Source organism: Tetrao urogallus (genome assembly GCF_951394365.1).
Source record: "Tetrao urogallus genome assembly, chromosome: 1".
In the NCBI taxonomy this organism is placed as follows: domain Eukaryota; kingdom Metazoa; phylum Chordata; class Aves; order Galliformes; family Phasianidae; genus Tetrao; species Tetrao urogallus.
The window spans coordinates 20200264-20218148 of record NC_136813.1 but is presented as its reverse complement, the minus strand read 5'-3'; the positions used below and the strand labels follow the sequence as shown (position 1 = coordinate 20218148).

Genomic DNA, 17885 nt, shown 5'->3' with positions numbered 1-17885 from the left:
GTTCTGTAGGGTGGGTAGAGCAGAAATGTTGGAGCATTTTGGAAGGGCTCTCGTCTGATCATATCTACAGCTCCAGCAGATATCACACAGACTCAGGCCAGAGCACAGTGACATCACTGCAATGCCACTTTTGAAGGATTATCTTCTTTTGATTAACAGGATGCCTTTTGTGATGTAACGGCGCCTTTTTTCACTTGTGACAACTAAAACAAAAAACAGACAGATGTCAGAACCCATTCGTTAAGCAGGTCAGCCTTTTTAACGCAGTATCAATATTATCTCTTTTTCAGAAAAGGGATTTATAAATATAACTGACTCTAGAGAAGATTTTGAAATTGGTGATGAAGAGTTTTGCTTTGAAGTTAACTTTACAGCGTATCCACCAGTTGAATGCATGTGGCTGTTTTCCCAGAAAACATTTCCATGTAAGCAAAGTTACAGTGAGGATGGACACAGGTACTGGAATATTTTGATATAATTTCAAATGTTTTCATTTTATGTCTTATTATCATCCATATTTCACACCCTCTTTGTATTTTTTATACGTGGATGGGTCAGGTGATAAAGCCATGTTAACTAATGGTAGTCCAATGGTAGTTTGGCTTTCAACAGCAATTTGTTAAATGATCTATAGAATCTCTTTATTCTCCATGAGATAATAAACCCATTGGTAAATTATGCAACTTTTCAGATTATATATATTTTGCCATCCTCCTCTCTGATATGATTTTTCAGTTACAGCTCTTTTGCGATCTCTTTTGAGATCACACTGGACCTCAAGTTCTGTATGTTCCCCTTTTGTCATCCTGTTCTTGATGATGTTCCCGGTATCTTTGCTGTTGCTCAAATCAAGCCCAGGGCCCTGTAGTTTCCCAAGCTGCCTTTAGATCTGTGCAGCTCTGCCTGTGCCACAGAAACATACCGTTCTGCTAATTACCTAGGTCATGGTATTCTTCCATTGTTGAAAAACATGTTGTGAATAAACCTGTTATTTATCTACCTTTTCTGTTATTTCCTAAAACAAAGTTCTGGCACAAGTCCTGTTTAAGGCTAATGTTTTCTCAATTCCCCAGGCTTTCTAATCTCTTGATAAGATTATCTAATTTCCTTCAGAGTTTCTTTCAGAGTAGTCCCACACTTTCAAGGTAGCAGCTCTTATTCACCTTAGTGAAAATAAAGCCACGCTGCTCTTGTGAAGTTTTAGCTTTAAAAAAAGCAAGATGTAGGCAGATGTTAATCTACCCACACTAATTTCTTTACATATTCTTAACATCTCCTTTAAACTGTGTCACAGCCTTGATTTCACTTTTTTTGCTTTATTTCCAAAATATTTTTGATACATCCGATCATATCTACTAGCTTCTCAAGTTGTCTTCACAACAGACTTGCCTATTTGTTGCATCAGAAGGGTATTGGAGTCAGACCTCTGCATGTTTCAGAGACAGTTCAGTGGAGATCAGTAAACTGTCATCTCCTGGCAGTGACCACAGGAACTCTGTCCCTGCTGATAAAGTGAGGGCTGTCATCAAACTTGGATAATGTCGGTGACTAATCTGTATGCCTGATGTGGGCTAGGCAGGTCTGTTCTTTGTGGTCAGGACTGATTTTGGAAGTGAGGTCTTGTGGGGCAGCCATGAGAATTTGCTCATCCTTGCCTGATAATACCAAATTTACTTGCTTAGTGGCTCTCATGGACTTGTTAAGAGTAGGAGTCATTTTTTCTTAGACTCTTGGCAGCTAATGTAATTCAATCCAGATAAGAAGGTGCTATAGCATGAGCCAACAATAACAACTTGGAAAGATATGACATAGCTTAGGTAATCCATTAATCAGAAAAGTGCAGCTTCTGGTGGCCTCCATGCTTGCGTCACCTCAGACAACTTCTGTGGCTCAATGAGGCTGGGGGACTGCTCCCACCTGTGGCCCCACACCACTGGAGCTTGCCCAGTGAGAGATGGTGGTTTTGTTCACCTTGGTGTCTCTAGAAGCAGCAAGAGGAACAAATGGAGGGAATTCTGCCTATAAGTTGTAGCACTGTAGGTCTGGACATAATTTTAAAGCAGAAGACTTCTCAAAACAGCATGAAAAATATCAACGCATACCTTAACATACTCTGAGTCTAACTTTGCTCATTTTAGTTGTCTTCTGTGTAATTCCATCTTTTAACACTTCTACTTTACTCCTTTCATATCCTTTTTCATTTCCTGTTTTTCCCTTTTCTGATTTCTGTCATTTCCTTATCAAGCTATTCTTTCTGATTACAGACCACATTGAATTTTATTAATTAACTCTGACCCCTTCTTTAGCTTTTGATTTCGAGTCTCAGTGATTCATTTCTCTATCAATGCCCTTATGTTTTCACTGATTGTTTCAAAATTCCCATTTTTTATCTGCTTTTGTTGCCTCTGTGTTCTATCACACTGATGATTTTCACTTCCCTCCTAAGAGCAAATGAGTTTTCATATACATAATGACTTCTGTTGGATTTATATTGTCTATCTCACATCCCCAAAGATGCTCAGATAACTAAGACATTCTTTTCTAATGATTTTCTCATTACTTCATTAGGATTTAATCCTTCAGACCTAGGATTTCAAAAGCAGCGAACGGTTTGTGGTTTGCCCTGTCTTTGAGACATCTTAAAAGGGATCGGACCTCAGAACAATCCCTTGAGTTTCAGGGACATCTTTGAGGCCTTTTCAGATTAACACATTCAAAAGCCAGTAACTCAATATGGACGTGTTGCATTCATCAGAAGGCAAAATTCCCAGTTGTTTATGTGCAAGTTTTCTTCATTAGAATTGTGTGGTAATACTTGGTGTCTTAGTTCTTGCTTGGTATCATGCTTAATGAGCAAGATCTTGCTTTCTCTTACTTTTTCTATTGCCAGTATGGTCTTTAAATATCTACTTCTAATTCTCCATGAAAATAGAGTCATAGAATCATAGAGTATCCTGAGTTGGAAGAAACCCACAAGGATCACTGAGACGAACCCCTGACTGCACACAGCACCACCCTAAATCCAAACCCTATCTCTGAGGGCCCTGTCCAGAAGTTGATGAACTGCAAAAGCTGCCATTTAAATCTGACAATTATTCTGACAAAAATAACCTAACCAAAAGGACAAAAATGGGATGCCAACACTGTAAGGTGATATAGTTCTCTCTCCCCACCTCTTCCTCACTCAGTAGGTCAGTCATGCTCAATCTTTATTTCATTGTAGTCCTCTGATAATAGTTTCTGCTCAGGGACTTCTTAGAGCTCTCCCTCACTGTTTCCACTGTCACAAGCATCTTCCTTCAGGTTTCAGTCTTGGTTTCTTACCATCCATTGGACCATGGGCCATAGTGGTTAGCAGAAGTCTGCCTCTTGCAGAAATATCTCGATATTTTCTCTCACTGAAACTGACCTTCAGATGATGAACTCATTTTTGAGTTTACATTAGACCTTCTGATCTGGAGAGGTTTATCTTGCATGATCCTAACTATCTCACTGCTATTTTGTAATAGTTCTTATTATCAGCTAGAAACTCACATAGAAATCCTCCAGAGAGTAGAGAACTTGAATCTTTGCTGATCTTAGCATCTGCACCAGAATGTGTTATACACCTTGTCTTCCAAAGGACTGGTCACAAATTCACAACCCTACATCCCAGATGCACTCAAAGAAATATGAAAAAAATTGCAAGGGAAATTTGTACTGCAGGGAGAAAGAAATCCTCCAAGATATTTACATTCTTTCTGGATTATTGTTAATAATTTAGTCTGGATTCATCATTAGAAGGCATTGAATTGTTTCAAATATGTATATGAATATTGACTGCATCTAGAATCTTTTTTCAAGACAATCTTTTGTTCTTTTCTTTGCTCCACAGCATTTCATCAAAGTTCTGCAATCATCAACACCGTTCTGGGATATATGTATTTTATGCTGAAAATGATGATACTGTCATGACGAAAAAATTCACTCTGTATGTGAGAAGTAAGTGAGAAAAAAATCCCTGTAAAGACATGGCCAAATCTGGGAGGGAAATTTGATCTCTCAATTAGGTTTTATCACTGATGTAAATGGAGGTTAGATGTTGCTTTACCCTGCTGCTGTGTCATACAATAGAAGAGAGACAATTAAATGTTCATTACCTCCATCCATTTTGAGCTTAGGTGGCTTAAATCTCAGAGTGATCTCTGAGTAGAGACTGAATTCTATGATCTAATGACCTGCCTGGTGAATGAGGGAAAGACTGTTGACACTGACTCCCACAGTATTCTTCTGGAGAGCTGGCAGCCCACAGCTTGGATAGGTACACTCTTTGCTGTGTAAACAACTGGCTGGAGGGCCAGGCCGAAAGAGTGAATGGAGTTAAATCCAGCTGGTGACCAGTCATGAGTGGTGTCCTCAAGGGGTCGGTACTGGGGCCTGTTCTGTTCAATCTCTTTACTGATGACCTGATGAGGGCATTGAATGCACTCCCAGTACATTTACAGATGACACCAGGTTGGCAGGATCTGACAATCTGCCTGGGGGTAGAAAGGTCTTACAGAAGGATCTGGATAGCCAGGTTCTATCTGGGAGAGTTTTTGACCTCATTTACTTCATGGCAGAATGCAAGATAACCTGTGCCCTAATTTAATGGGTAGAAGTAAACCACTGGGAATGTCCCTACTATCAACATAGCATGAGGTGACTACCAACAGGAAAGGTCAAGGTTCAGTTGTTATGCAGGGCTGGTGAAAGAACATCCAGCATGGGGATAGCTTTGTCCCAGCCTTAGTCCAAGAGATCATACTTTGTGCTGTTAAATACCTCCATATCAGGGGTGGACAAATTCTCCATTACATGCCCTCTTAGCCATGAGCACCCTGCTGGGGTCATCCAAGCTCGCAGAGGAGACATGTCCTTTCTCTGACCAACACAAGCAATGTGACCCATAAGCACTCAGCACCATTCTCCATACTCAGTGCCTGGATTTCATTAGTGCAGCGTTGTGTGAAGAGAATCATGGTTTTACTTTGTGTTCTTCCATTTTTAGCAATAAAGCTGTGGAAATGAAATGGTAAATACCAAGGAAGAGTCCACTTATCAAATCAGAGGGGGAAGTCATTTTCTTTTTTTCTCCTCCCCTTAGTTTACTGTCAACAGAGGGGACAAAATAAGAGAAATTAGTCATATACTAAAAAAAAAAATAACATTTCTAAAGAAAACCACAAAGCCTAGGAGCCCTTTGAAATACAGTGGCTGTATTTTAACCCTACAGAGACAGAACATACGTGACTGCTGGAGAGACATATAGTGAAAGGAAGCACACCCATTAGGTGGTAGCACTTTGTGATCAGTTTATGTCTTTTTTTTTGTTGTTTACTGAAGACATTTGTGAGTTAGAGCAGTCAGTCTGGGGACCACTTGTCTTGTAGAGGCTCCATGAAAGCTGCACCACCTCAGACATGCCCACCTGCAGCTGAAAGGCGTGCACAGTCTTGGTTGGTGTGCTTGGTTGTCTCCACTGTGAACCATGGCTGTAGCTTCAAACATTGTTCCATGCTGGAAAGCTGCAGAGCAGCCACCTCCATGCACATTTTATGTGAGCCAGACTACCAGAAGTGGGCTGTCAGGGCAATGCTGAGGCTGAATGCTTGCTCTCAGTCAGAAAAGCAGAAGTTAAGATTTCCAGTTTTGGCTCTGCTGCTGTTTTGGTTTGTCTGTGTGCATGTAGAGAAGTGGCTACTGCCCTTGCCCACAGCACAAGGCACAAGGCACAGGGGCTAGAGCAAGGGGGAGAGCTGAGGGCTGCAGCGAGCTCCCATGATGGCATCCAGGTGGGTTATTTTGCAACCACAGAAGCAGACTGGGGCCCTGGCAGATGTAGTGTTATCACATAAACACAAAGGTTGTGGTTAGCAGAGAACTGACAGAAGTTGTCTTGTGTCATCTGGTTGCAGGAAAACCTGAAGTAACAATGCAGTTATTGTTCAAGCAGATCTCTTGCATTGCTGACAGCTATCCAGCCTCGTCCTGGGTTTGGAGGAACTGTCCTGACCTGAACTCATCCAAGTAAATAGTCTTCTCTGTTCAATTTGTTGTAAGGAGCGTATCTGAGTGATCCTTAATTAAATGAAGAAAATGAAATACTGTGGCCCACTCCAGGGGAATTACTATCACCAAAATTAGGGAGATTTTTCAGTACTTTTTTTGGCACTGAGTAAAATCTGTAAGGATGTGTATCCCAGGCTCTTCATACTGAAATATATCCTATCACCTCCTCAGACATATATCTACAATCAAAGCTGAGGGGCATTCAGGGAATGTGCTAGTTAGTATGGGTTTGATTAATTGGTTAAGCTTTGGTTAATACAGCTGTTGCAATGACCTGCAGTTGCTAAAGTCAGTGAGAGTGTTTCCATTTCCTTTATTTATTCAGGGCAATGAGTCAGGCCCTAAAATTTCACGAGAAGCTGAGACAGCATTGAGCTGTTTTATGAATTCTGTAGCTTTTATTTCAGATGTGCCAAAAACTAATAATCCCACCGTTGTAGAAGAGCAACAGGTCAAATCATCTTTTGGAAGATTATGTATAAAACTCCAAGCATTTCAACTAGATATGAAAGAATTACGTAGACAACTTTCTCATCCGTATAATTGCAAAGGCTTCCAAACATCAATCTGTTTGTGTAGAAACTGAAGAAGAAAGAAAACATCCAGCTAGAAGGTTTCAAATTTTCCTTAAAACAGCTTTCTGGAAAAAGAAAATGCTGCAGTTTTTTATTTTCTTGAGAACTTCCACAAGTAGAAAATAATCCTATATGCAGAGCTTTATTTATTAACTCACTTTTTTTTTTTATGTGGACAGGAAGTTAAGCAGTAAGTTACTGAGTGATAGAAAAGTAAAAAGTGGAAACTGTCCTTTCACTCAGGTATAAGTTTCTGTATATCTACATATCACATCTTAAATAAGCCATTTGTGTAGGATAGATGCTTTTCATTTTAGGCCTTGAGTGAGAGAAACTTGTGGCTGAAATTGCGTCTCTTTTATGGAAGGAGTCAGAACTTTTGCTCTGAGTTCATGCTATATTGGCTGCTTTAGTAGCAGCTCAAGTGGCAAGGTAAAGGTAAAAGCAGTAGGAATGGAAGGAGAGTGTGAACCCAGTGTGGCAGTAGAAAGCCCATTTAATCCCCTGCTTACCCTGCCACATCTATCACAAATACGTGGCACTAGAAACTACTCTGAAACCTCTCTCTAGCAGTGACAGAACAAAACAGTTCATCTGTCCTTATCTTCCTCCCATCCAATGCAGATGTAAGACTTGTTTTGAAACATCCTACCTTCTCTGGGAAAAGTGAGTGCAAGCCAAAAATCAGAACTGGACTCCTTTGTTTTCCAGCTGTACTGAAGAAATCAAGGAAGGGATCCAGAACTTCTTGCCAGAAAGGAGATCTCTGGGGTCATGGATTTCAAACAGTATTTTAGATGTAAAGGAGACAGCAACAACGTTCTCTGTTGAATGCTGTGCAAGCAATTTGGTCGGCTCCAACTGCAGGAAGAGCTTCATTAACATGTCAGGTACCAGAACTCAGTGTTTTAGTGCAGATTTTCACAACTTCATTAAAGATGTCATGGTAGAACCTGCAATATTTTTATCTGGCGAAATAGCTGGCCCTAAGGGGAAAACACAAGCACTGTGTGCACGCGGTGTGGGGAGTGTTGGGTGAAAGTGAGATCTTGTCTAATCCCAAAGCATAGAACCCCTTCATTACAATGAGCAGAAATCCCACAAGAGTCAGAAGTGCAGGATGGAATCATGACAATGCTGGAATCTGCTTTTTTTGTTTCCTCTTAGTAATCTCCACCTGGAAACGGGAGGCATCAGTTTTGGGAAGAGCTGAAGCCATGCTGGTAGCTGGTGGCAAGTGCTGGCTCTTGCTCCTACCCTGGAGGAGGCACATGGGGAACAGATCCCTGGTTTGGGATTTGCTGTGCCATCTCTCTTCTTGTAAAGCCTATCCGAGGTTGCTTGCTTGTTGTCCAAGAAAATCAACATGATTATTTGCCCATCCGCTTGACATTTGTTACTCTACGTACATCCCATAGGGCAAAATACTTCAGTTCCACGAAGCACGCTCTGGCACTTGAGAAATGCTTTGAAGCATTTGAAAGCACAGAGCTTTCCCTTGTCATGGACAACCAAGCTGTTTGCTGCTTTTGATCACAGTTGACATAAGCTGTGACCACTGATAGAATTTGAGCATTTATGTTGAAATGGCAATAGAAAGTAAGCCAAATCCTTACGCTCTTAGAAATTACCAGAATATGAAGGCAGACCTCATGTAGCATTTCCTCACCAAACAGTGCCTTTTTGTATGACCTTGGCTAGGTAAGAGATTTCCTTTCTGAGCAGCAGAACAGTTTGCAAAGCAGGTTTTGTGCAGTCTATCCACTGATGCCGGTGCTTTGGTATCTGACTTCATTGCCTGGGGGAAGATGCAAAGAGAGAAAAGGGAGGACGAGAAGAGGAATTTTTTACTTCTGCTTATGCTCACAAAATCCAGCCCCTGAGATGCATTGATTCATGTAGCATGTTTCTTTAAATGAAAGCAAATGTCAGAACTACCCACAGCTGAGTGTTCCCTGCCCAGCTCTTTGCTCTGCTTGTGTCTCCGTTGCACTCCCAGCACAGAGGAAGCTCAGATGTGAAGTGGCTGCAAAAGTAAAAGCAGCTAAGCTGCTACCAGCTCTCCTTGTGCCCTAGTCACAGTCTCTGGTCAGTGGGTAGTAACATTTCTCTTTTAAAGTTGCAGGAACTGTTTCTTCCCTGCCAGACAATGCTGCACTCTGCGTTTTTGCTGGATTTATCTTCCTGTTGATCATTTTTTTGTGTGTTCTCATTTGTCATAAATACAAAAAGGTAAAAACAAGCATCAATACCTGTCCCTTCATCTTTTGTTCCTAACAGGCTGTTCCTTCTCTAAGACTTTCTCTGCATTTTTTCCTTCCCAAGCAATTTAGATATGAAAGCCAGCTGCAAATGATTCAGGTGATTGGACCATTGGATAATGAGTACATCTACATTGACTTCCGTGAATATGAATATGATCTCAAATGGGAATTTCCCAGGGAAAATCTGGAATTTGGTGAGCAGTCCTCAAGGCAAACCACAGCATTGGAGTGGCAGCCCGTGCTGTATCGACTCATAACACTGGTTTATTGTGTCTTGCAGGACAGGTTCTTGGTTCTGGGGCTTTTGGGAAAGTGGTGAATGCTACAGCTTATGGAATTAGCAAGGCAGGAGACTCAGTGCAGGTTGCAGTCAAAATGCTAAAAGGTACTCTAAATTGTGGGAGACTTTTGCAAGCAGTAATACACTCTATTGACTCCAGAGCAGAAGCAGTGAGGAATCTCTTTAAATACACTTTCAGCAGCTAGGCCTCACAAATGCTTGGTTCCTAAACCTTTTTATAATGCTTTTAAAAGCATGTTTCAGATTCAGAAGGTGTTGCTGCAAAGCTTTCTTCCTGCAGCATGTTGCATTTAGTTCTAAGCAGAGAAGATCTGTAGTGTGTGGGAAAGAATGGATCTGTTGCATATGCTTTGCCTCCTGTATCTGAGCAAGCTTGTTTGCAGAGCCTCCAGCAAATCTTCCTATAACCCATTCTTGAGGGCACAAAACCACTTATTTCCGTCCTTCTTTGTAAGACAAGTATCTTAAACTTCAGGTTCTCCTTGCTGCTTTGCTCTGGCTATCCTCCCCTCCTATAAAAGCAATGTCCAGAAGTGAGCATCCCTGCCAGCCAGCAGAATTCACCTGTTGGCCTGCACAGCCAGTACAGCCTTCCAGCCCAAGTACAAGGATTGCTCACATCCTTGTACCTGCTTTGCTTCCTCCATCTACTGCTTGATTGATGTCTTTATTGGAATCTGTCTTGATTATTCCAGCTCATGTCTCCAATTCACTGAGCCCACAAGGACTGAATACTTGCTGAAAAACAAACCTGAAGGTATTGTTGAAATACACTATGGCCTGCTTAGGTCATCAGGGCACACTTTTTTAGGATGTCCCCAAATTAACTGTGAATACAATTCATTTAAAATGAAGATTTGAATGTGACAAAGCATCACAACCATTTGCATTTATAATTCTTGGCTGGAGGTTTACAAGTCTGTGTAATTATTCTCTCAGAAAAGTCTGACACTTCAGAAAAAGATGCTCTGATGTCTGAACTGAAAATGATGACTCACATTGGAAGCCATGAAAATATTGTGAACCTGCTGGGAGCCTGCACTGTGTCAGGTAACTTGCTCTTGGGGAAAGGTATCAATTAAAACCCTTAGACTAAAGAAGACTCCTGAACAGAAAAGAAATATTAAAATTCGATAACTGGCAGCAGTGTTAAGAAATCCAAGACTTATTTAATCAGCTATATTATCACTAATTAATTAATGAGTGGCTAGTGATATCATTGAGGATATTGCCAGGAAGTTCAGCTGTGGCCAACCCAGCAGTGGATAGGAGCAGATGGACTGGGGCTGAAGACAGGTCACTTCAGGAGAAAGAGCAGGATTTTACCAGTCTGGATGTCCATAAATTCTTAGTCATTCTTTCTGAGCAAGTGTTAGACTTCAGGGGTGAAGTGAGGCCACTCCAAGCATCCCTGGGCTGTTCATTCTGCTCCTGTAGTCTTGTAAGGGCCTTCCTCTGGGGATTGGAAATATTTTTCCTTCCTTTGTATATAAATGAAAGGCCATAAGTCATGATAATCATTCTTACTAACAAGACAATTAGCAGGGGTCACCTTTTGTTGTTGAGAACCGTTGTACCTTTATAGCTTGTGCCTCCTGCCCAGTGCTGTTGGCATAGGAAAAGGTCTTCATGCCTTCATCGGGAGTTGAAGTCCACCTTGAGAGATGGACCACAAGGGAAGTTCAGTTGCATACACTTTCCAAAGGGATTTCCACTGGTGTATCTGCAGTTCAGTAGGAGAGATGATTGGGATATTTAATACAAATCAATCCTGGAGGAAGCTGGGCCATCCTTAAGACTTGAATGGAGACGCTGCTATAGATAGCAGAAGATGTTTCCTTTTCAAATATTTCAGGACCAATCTACTTGATTTTTGAGTACTGTTGCTATGGTGACCTTCTGAACTACTTAAGGAGCAAGAGAGAAAAATTTCACTGGACTCTGACTGATATTTTTAAACAGCACAACTTCAGTTTCTATCACAATATCTGTTTGGATCAAAATTCCAGGTAAGAAATTCAGCAAAGTTTAACACTTTGCAAAGAGCTTTTCAGCTGCATTCTTAGCTGTACTGTGAACAGGTGTAACTACTGAGTTCTTGAGAGTCTGCACGCTTTAAGAAGCAAGGCTTTGAAAAGAACTGAGATTTGATTCTTCTTAAAATGTTCCTATCACTTATCAAAGAACCAGGAATCTCTTGTTTCTCTTGTAAGTTTTGAGCAAACCATGTCTATGCTCAGGTTTTTGTTAGTTATAATGGATCATGCTATTTCCCTGTAAAACAGTTTACATTTAGTAGATTATTTTTGCCATTGTATAACCTTGGAAAATCTGTCACTCTTACCAGGAAGGGAGCTCACCTGAAATATGATGTGAACATGGATCTGTACAGAGAGGATGAACTTACAGTTACACAAACAAGCCAAAACATAAATATGACCTCTGGACCAAATGAGATTGCACTCTGCTCTGAGGAAGGTAATAGATTAATTGCTCCTATCTCTAGCAATTCTGTTATTATTGTATTTATTATATTATTGATCTAGCTTGGCTACTCAACAACACAGGAGGTCCCATTCTGTTGTCTCTCTTCCTTCCTGTCAGAAATGTATTTTGCTGGGGAAGGATTTAACAATTAATACCTCAGGGTTATGTTTCTGGTCATACTATACATGGTATTTGAGTACAAAAATATTTTGTCTGAGCAAAGAATGCAAAAGGTGAATGCTCTTCTTATTGTTGTTCTTGGTAGGAGAAGTGAAAATCCTATAACAGCCGATAGAATTAATCAGGGACTAAGGGAGGGTATGGAAAATATTGTTCTGGTTATTTTTTACAGATGAAATAAAGTGTGCAAGCAGACAGATGGATGAAGACGAGGATTTGAATGTGCTCACTTTTGAAGACCTTTTATGCTTCTCTTATCAAGTTGCCAAAGGAATGGAGTTTCTTGAGTCCAAATCGGTAAGATGAAGGGTAGCATAATGTTAAGACAGAAAAGACAGCAAAAACGCATCAGCCTGTTAAAATGCAGACAGAGGAAGAGAGCCACACAGTGGCAGACTTGAATTAAACCTCCTTCCCCAGCTCTGTAGCAAAGACTGGCTTGCACTTGTAAGCACAGCCCTGAGTAAGAAGCAGTGGCTACACCACACGCTTCTGCCTACTCTGGCACTGTGCTCAGCCAGGAGGAACCAGGGACTGCCCAACTTGCAGAGTTTCAGAGGAAAGGGGCAGTGATTCACAGAGCCCTGTGCGAAGCCACAAACCAGGTAATTTTTTCCCTCTGATACCAAATGCTGCAGAGTGTTAACCCATCCTGTCCCTCTTAGTGCATTCACAGAGACCTCGCTGCCCGCAATATACTGGTGACCCGTGGGAAAGTCATGAAAATATGTGACTTTGGCCTTGCCAGAGATGTCATGAATGACTCCAACTACATCATCCAGGGCAATGTGAGTTTATGAGTGCTCTGTTTTTCATGATATTTTAAGAATTATAAGGAACCAAGAAAAGGGAAGCCTTACATTTTCAAATTCTCTTTAGAGCTGTAGACAACTGTATAAACAGTGCAGAAGTCTCACTTTATCTGCCCTTGAGAAATGCAGATTCTTAGTTCATAATTAGCTAAATTAAGGCAGTGATTCAGAGAGAGGTCAAGCTTTTAACTTGTTTCTAGCTGAGCAGTGAGAGCTACAACAATGCACACAGTGAGCCTGTATCATGGCATGACCTGCCTTCTTTTCCCCACCTGCACAGGTTCGTTTACCCGTTAAATGGATGGCTCCTGAAAGTTTATTTGAGGGGATGTACACCATGAAGAGTGATGTTTGGTCTTATGGAATACTGCTATGGGAAATATTCTCTTTGGGTGCGTTGGGTGGTAACGTGGCAAAAGAACACTGCTTGCCTTTGGCAGTTCATCAGACTCAAGCTGTATCTGCTCTTGTGGAGTCCATAGTCCTGAGTGCAGTTTTCCTACCATATTTTCCCAGGTGTAAATCCTTACCCTGGCATTCAAGTTGATGCGAACTTCTACAAATTAATTAAAAGTGGATTTAAAATGGACAGACCTTATTATGCTACAAAACAGGTGTAAGTGGGCTTTTTGGTTGTTTTTTCTTTTTCTGGATTATGCACAGAGTGAAGATTTACGTTTGCTGTGTCACTGCTTGTATGACCTCATATTTATTTTACACTGTATCTTGTTCATAAAAGTCGAAGAAGGTGGGATCTTTCTCTAACTCTGAAAAATGCATCTTGATCGTGTAAGTTTTATCCTGAAGCAGAAACCGTTAGAAAGACAATTCTTGTCAGACTCAAGCTGAATCTGTTCTTGTGGGCTCGATAGTCCTGAATGCATTTTGCCTACCTTTTTCTGTGTGGAAGCTGGAAGACAAGGTTAACACACCAGTACATTCCAGCCAGTGTGAAATCCTGGCCTCAGTCCTATGATGAAGATTTTGCTAAGGACACCAGTACAGCCATGTACTTATTTTACCCTTTTTCCTCATCCTTTCTTTGTGCTTTCCTCTGATGCACTATGTTCAAATCTGCCCTCTCTTTGGAAAGTCATCCTGGTGCCCTGCATTCCCATCCAACATCTGCATTTCCATGAAGGCCCTTACCAGACTCCAACAGCTCACATATTTTCTATCACCTCCTTGCTCCCATAGCTATTATGTGATGCAGTCCTGCTGGGCACTGGACTCCAGAAGAAGACCCTCATTTTCCCAGCTGGTTTCCTCTCTTGCCTGTCAGCTGGTGGAGGCAGAGGGAGCAGTAAGTAAACACAGAAAGGAGAAAAACCTTATTTTTGGAGGGGACCCATAGATTACAATGATCTGGTTTCTCTTTTTGTAGTGGAACAGGCTGCCCAGGGAAGCAGTGGAGTCCTAGAGGTGTTCAAGAAACATGTAGATGTGGCACTGAAGGACATAGTTAGTGGGCATGGTGGTGATGGTTGGACTAGATGATCTTAGAGGTCTTTTCCAACAGTAATGATTCTATGATTTAGTGAGACGTTACAGACCTGAGCATGGCTCTCCCATGGTGCACAGGAATATCTCTTCTAGGAGGAGGTCTGCACCCTTCCAGCGCCTGCTTCAGCATGAGAAAAGCAGTTCTCTGAGAACAATACATTCTAACAGAAGGTATCCTTTCTTTCCTCTTTCCAATCTCTAGATTTACCAGAACATGAAGAAAACTGTTTCTCCACCCAAATCCAACAACAAAACTAACCCAGGTGTATGTAAGGATGAGGAATTTCTTCTGTTCCCAGCTCTGCTCCAACACGAAGAGCTCATTTCATGTTGAGAAATGAATGGGGTTTGACCTCAGTATTTTCCTAAGCTCCATGTAGTACAAATGCTTCACTTCACCACTAAGAAGATGTTATCACCTCCTGCACTGTTCACATTTTTGGTGAGACAATCCATGTTCTTGTTACTTTGAGGAGAAGACACAGCAATTCATTTCTTTGCCTTCAACAAGCATGTCTGTAACAAGACAGGTGCAGCTGTCTTTTAGCCATCCCTCTGTGACCAGAAATCTCTTTGCTGGTTTTATGTAAACAGAATCTAATCCATGCATTGGAACTGAGGCTGCTCTCAACATAATTCAAACAAACACAAAAAAACTGTGGGTTTTTTGTCTGAGCACAAGCTCAGACTGTGCATCTAAAGGGAAATTGTGTGAGGTCCAGAACACCTTGATCCCTGGATGTCAGTGAGTGCTGGAAATAAGGCCACTTAAAACTGCGAACTTTAGAAGCCTGAGTTTTAGAATACCAGCCTTAGTTTACAGGGAACTATAAAGCTGAGTGTGTTTGACTGTCCTGTCCTGATTGTCTCAATTGCTGTGATTTCCCAATAGATGCCCAGTTCAGGTGAGTTCATGTCATTGAGCTTTAGGTACTTAGGTGGGCTCCAGCCACCCAGCTCTGCACTTGCTGGTGAGAGTCGTGCACTCACAGCAAGTGATTCTCTCACCTAAATAAGCACCTACAACAGGCAGAGGAGGGCAGGACACGACCCTCGTACTCCCTAGTCTAGAAAACTTGGATGACTGCCTCCAACTGGAAGTCTCACGCAAACTGAACTACAGCTAATCCTGCTCTTCAAGCTTGGTGTGTTTTAATATCAAGTAAAAAAATAACAGTTTTATAGAATTTGTCCACTGTAGCAAGTTAGGAGTGTGGTACCACACCCAGCTCCCAGTGGTCAGCCTGACTGCATAAACTTGGCTGCCACAAGATGAGAGCACATCTCTAACTTGCTTTCAGATTCCCAGGACAATAATCAGAGCCTCAGTATTTTTTTAATACAGCTAAAAATAAACATTATTGTCATGGTGGGGTTTGGGGATTTGTAAACATGCCTTTCACAACGTCTAATTGGATGCATTTGTCTGTACCTCAGGGAGCTGAGGTCAGAATATACTGGTTAATAATTTTGTTCTCATTAATATCTTACAAAGTCTCAACTGCAAATAGTATTTCCAGTGTTACAAATTAATGAGTGTTTGGATAGAACATGCTATCGTGTAAACCAAGCTGCTATTTACTAACACTGCCTGAAAATAATTCATGTTTTAATGCAGCACTTGTGAGTTGTATATTTATGGAATCATAGAGTCCTTAGAGTTGGGAGGGACATTTAAAGGCCATCTAGCCCAACTCCCCTGCAATGAGCAGGGACACCACAGCTTGATCGGGTCTCCCTGGTCCCAATCCAGCCTGCCTTGAAAGTCTCCGTGGACGGAGCATCCACCACCTCTCCGAGCAACCCCTACCGGCGCTTCACTACCTTTGTTGTAAAAAGAAATGAGGAGGCTGACGCTGGGAAGCGGCCCGGAGTTTCTTCTCTCGTCCCCGGCGACGGGCGGCGGCACTAGGGGGAGCTCGGGGATCGCTGCGACGGCACCGCGGGGTGCGGGGAGCTGCGGGCGCAGCGAGTTGGTGAGATGCCGAGAGGGCAGCTCCTCCCGCAGTGAGTTCTCCGCCAAATCGGTCACCCTGTGTCGCCAATAGCACTCACCAAAATAAAGAATCGTAGAATCATTTGAGCTGCAAGTGACCTTTAAGGGCCACCTAGTCCAACTGCCTGTGATGAACAGGGACACCTACAGCTCCATCAGGTACTCAGAGCCCCGTCCAGCCTGATCTTGAGTGAGTGATCCCAGGGATGGGGCATCCACCACCTCACTGTGCCAGTGCCTCACTGCTTTTATTACAAAAAACTTCTTTCCTTATGTTCTAGTTAGAGAGTTTTCCTCCCAGTCTAAATCTCTCTTTTTTCAGTTTGAAACCGTTTCCCCTAAAGAGTCCATCCCTTTCTTTCTTGCAGCCCCCTCATATATCACAAGGCCACTCTCAGGTCTCCCCACAGCCTTCTCTTCTCCAGGCTGAACAGCCCCAGCTCTCTCCTCTGTCCTCATAGGCAGGTGTTCTATCCCTTGGATCTTTTTTGTGCCCCTCCTCTGGATGCACTCCAACAGCTCCATGTCTCCCCTGTACTGAGGACTCCACATCTGCATGCAGTACTCCAGGTGAGGCCTTGCCAGCACAGAGCAGAGAGGCAGGATCACTCCCTTGGCCTGCTGGCCACGCTGCTTTGGACGCAGCTCAGGATAGAGTCGCTTTCTGGGCTATGAGGGCACACTGCTGCTCACATCCAACTGCCCTCCAGCACTACCCCGATGTCTTTTTCAGCAGGGCTGTGCTCTTTCCTTTGCTCCCCAGCTTGTATTGATAATGAGGGTGGCTGTGAGCCAGGTGCAAGATCTTGCACTTGGATTTGCTGAACCTCACACAGGTCTCTTGAGCTTGCCTAGGAGACCTTTCTCCTGGTTCTGGATGTACTTCTCTAAGCCAAACTACTGTGTTTGAAAGAGAGGGATGGGAGATCTGGAAGAGAACCAAACCCTGTGTGACACCAGGACCAACCCTCAGTGCCCGAAGTGTCCCACTGCCCCAGGGCTCAGCCAGGTGGGAGTCGTCAGAGGGTGGTGTGGCCCAGGGTAAGGCCCTGCTCCTGGGACCTTTGTGATCTGAAACGTGGGGCGAGGCCCCACTCTTCTCCAGGGGAAAGATCTGGGAGTGAATGGGCGGTGTGGGGAACAGTCAGACTCAGCTCCTCCTCAGAGCCAGAGGCCTGGGCTTTGTTTGCTTTGGAGGGAATGGGTTTGTCCCTGGCAGAAGCGCTGTCTCCTCCCTTCTTTACAGCCCCAGTTCTCAGAGCGAGCAGTGGGGTGGGGGAATGGGAACCTCTAGTCCTGGGGAAGGCTTTTGAGGCAGTGGTTGGGGGAACCCCCCTGAGCTGTGCAATGCTTGCGGGAGCCCCATCCACCCCCTCAGAGCAGCCTTTGCCACCTGCATGAAACATCACCCCCAGAGCTCCAGGGCCCTGCAAGGAGGTGTGCAGTCAACGCCTCTGAAACCTTTGACCTTGCAAACAACGAAGTGTCCCCACAATGCCTGTGCTGAGTGTACAGCCCTGCAGCACATGGCTGCTGTGGGGTGAGGAGATGGGGCCCTGGGGGGGAGAGGTGGGCAGCACACAGTGGGAGACACGACCTTGGGCTGCCTCGCAAAGAGCACATCTCAAAGCAAGATGTAGGGAATTAGATGGTTATGAGGATGAAGGGGCCATTGGT

General features: G+C 43.0%; 1 protein-coding gene across 1 annotated transcript in view; it reads left to right on the top strand.

Annotated features, from left to right (window-relative positions):
- Positions 1-14546, top strand: part of FLT3 (fms related receptor tyrosine kinase 3) — a gene marked incomplete at both ends in the record, with an annotated part of 32043 nt that extends 17497 nt beyond the window's left edge. The window contains 16 exons of the mRNA XM_079549285.1: positions 291-456; positions 3875-3981; positions 5937-6048; positions 7377-7555; positions 8785-8897; positions 8991-9123; positions 9210-9314; positions 10170-10280; positions 11086-11239; positions 11578-11708; positions 12070-12194; positions 12563-12685; positions 12990-13101; positions 13226-13325; positions 13907-14012; positions 14415-14546. Coding sequence (XP_079405411.1) covers positions 291-456; positions 3875-3981; positions 5937-6048; positions 7377-7555; positions 8785-8897; positions 8991-9123; positions 9210-9314; positions 10170-10280; positions 11086-11239; positions 11578-11708; positions 12070-12194; positions 12563-12685; positions 12990-13101; positions 13226-13325; positions 13907-14012; positions 14415-14546 — 2009 coding nt within the window. The remainder of the gene's footprint in view (positions 1-290; positions 457-3874; positions 3982-5936; positions 6049-7376; positions 7556-8784; positions 8898-8990; positions 9124-9209; positions 9315-10169; positions 10281-11085; positions 11240-11577; positions 11709-12069; positions 12195-12562; positions 12686-12989; positions 13102-13225; positions 13326-13906; positions 14013-14414) is intronic.
- Between the last annotated feature and the right edge of the window lie 3339 nt (positions 14547-17885).